This window comes from Thermobia domestica, chromosome 9, assembly GCF_964235325.1.
Source record: "Thermobia domestica chromosome 9, izTheDome1.hap1.1, whole genome shotgun sequence".
NCBI lineage: Eukaryota > Metazoa > Arthropoda > Insecta > Zygentoma > Lepismatidae > Thermobia > Thermobia domestica.
The window spans coordinates 259,073,628-259,075,649 of record NC_137462.1 but is presented as its reverse complement, the minus strand read 5'-3'; the positions used below and the strand labels follow the sequence as shown (position 1 = coordinate 259,075,649).

General features: G+C 39.8%; 1 protein-coding gene across 1 annotated transcript; it reads left to right on the top strand.

Moving 5' to 3' along the window:
• The first annotated feature begins 289 nt into the window (after positions 1-289).
• Positions 290-1,654, top strand: LOC145661200 (uncharacterized). Its single transcript, XM_081726652.1, has one exon. It carries the CDS (start codon positions 290-292, stop codon positions 1,652-1,654), a length of 1,365 nt encoding a protein of 454 aa, XP_081582778.1.
• Positions 1,655-2,022: the final 368 nt, after the last annotated feature.

The window sequence follows — 2,022 nt, the reverse complement described above, 5'->3', positions numbered from 1 at the left end:
CCCACTCGTCCGGAGTTTACTGCACCCATTCGAAGTTCCGATAAAACTACACCTCCAGCTCAATCTATTCTGCATCCACTTAGTATCGAAGATTTTCTACGTTACTTCACTATAGTGCTTCAGAACGTGCTGCCATTTCAACGCGATCATATACTTCGTACCATAACTACCACTGCAAAATCTTTCTTTAACATCAATATGCATGGTACATATTCAAGACAGTATGCTCACTTTCAAATTGCGCCTCTTGAAACCGTCGTTTAAAGCCATGTCTTTTCTGATTCTAATTATGAATTTGTTGTTTATTAATATTCGATCTTTCCAGCAACACAAACTTCTGTTAGAACATCTTTTACTGGAAGAACAAATTGATATTTTTGCTTTGAATGAAACTGCACTCATACCTAATGTCACAGCTCGCATCAAGGGTTATCACCTTCACCGACATGATTACATGAGACCAGCCGCCAGAGCTCAAGGTGGAGTTGCAGTAGGTTTTTCACCAAAATTACCATTCCGACAATATCATCCACAGGCTTTTGGCAATCATCCAGAACATCTTCTGTTGTCCGTTTACTATCCAACCATTGTTATCAACGTTGCTACAATCTATATCCGGCCGAGACACCAAATACCATTTGATTTTTTCAATTACATTGCCCAGAATTTTCGGAATATTATCATTATGGCTGATATCAATATTCACAGTCGCAACGACCGAGAAAAACAGCAATTTATCGACTACGTAACGCAACAACTACATTTACATATCCATGACTTACCTAGTCATACCAGACCAAGCAGTCAAACAACGCCAGATGTTGTAATTACGTCACTTAATCTGGTCGGCGACTGTAATATCCAGGTACTTGACACCATAGGCAGCGACCACTGCCCAGTAATACTAACGATCAATAAAGGCCGTTACTGCAACAACACTCCGGTGTTCCGTACCGTCAAACGTTACGATAAAGCGGATTGGAATACGTATAGGACAACCATTGAAAAAGATATTACTGATCTTACAGCACCAAATACTGAATTTGAATTGTATAACACTATCTCACGACTCACAGATATCTTAACCTCTAATGCTGAAGCATCTATTCCTACGGACAAAATCTTTCCCTCTAAACCAAAGTTACCGCCTCACTATCTGGCCATTGTAAAACGTGCACGGCAGCACATTCGTGAATACTATCGTACTAGAAACGAGGCACATCTTCATTGCTATAGACAATGGCAACGAGCAGTGAAAAACTATCTCATTGCATATAAACGGAGACATTGGATTAGTGCTTGCAATAAGTTGAGAGACGAAGCACATCCTACCCGCTACTGGAAGAAATTCCATCAATTAACGGGAAAGAATACTGTTACATCATATCCGCTCCATCTCAATAGTGTTCCACTACTTTCAGACACAGACAAAGCAAATGCTTTTGCAGATCAACTACAAGCAGTATTCACTCCAACTGAGTCTCCCTGCCAGAGCGAACGTGTTGATATTTCCAGTGTACCTGCTCTACAACCCTCTGTAACACATCAAATCGACTTAAATCATCCTCTTACCAGACCAATTACTGCTCCCGAATTACATTGCGCTCTCCGAGGAAAACGAAACACAGCTCCAGGAATAGATGGCATCTCTTAAAGGATGCTAAAAGAATCCCAGCCTCTCTTTATTTCTTTATTAATTTCTATTTATAATTTCATTCTCAGCACTGGATATTATCCGTTACATTGGAAAGTCTCAAAAGTCTGCATGTTTCATAAACCGCACAAGTCCGTTCATGATGTTAGTTCTTACAGGCCCATTCAGTTAACTTCTGTCTTCAGTAAGCTATTTGAAAAGATTCTTGTCAACAGACTACATATTCATCTTAAAGAATACGATCTGTTACCAATACATCAAGCAGGTTTTAGGCCTGCCTTTTCTATTAGCGATCAACTGCTACGTCTCACGACTGTTCTCACCAATCAATACAACAAATTCTTTCCATCATATTTAGTCCTTATGGA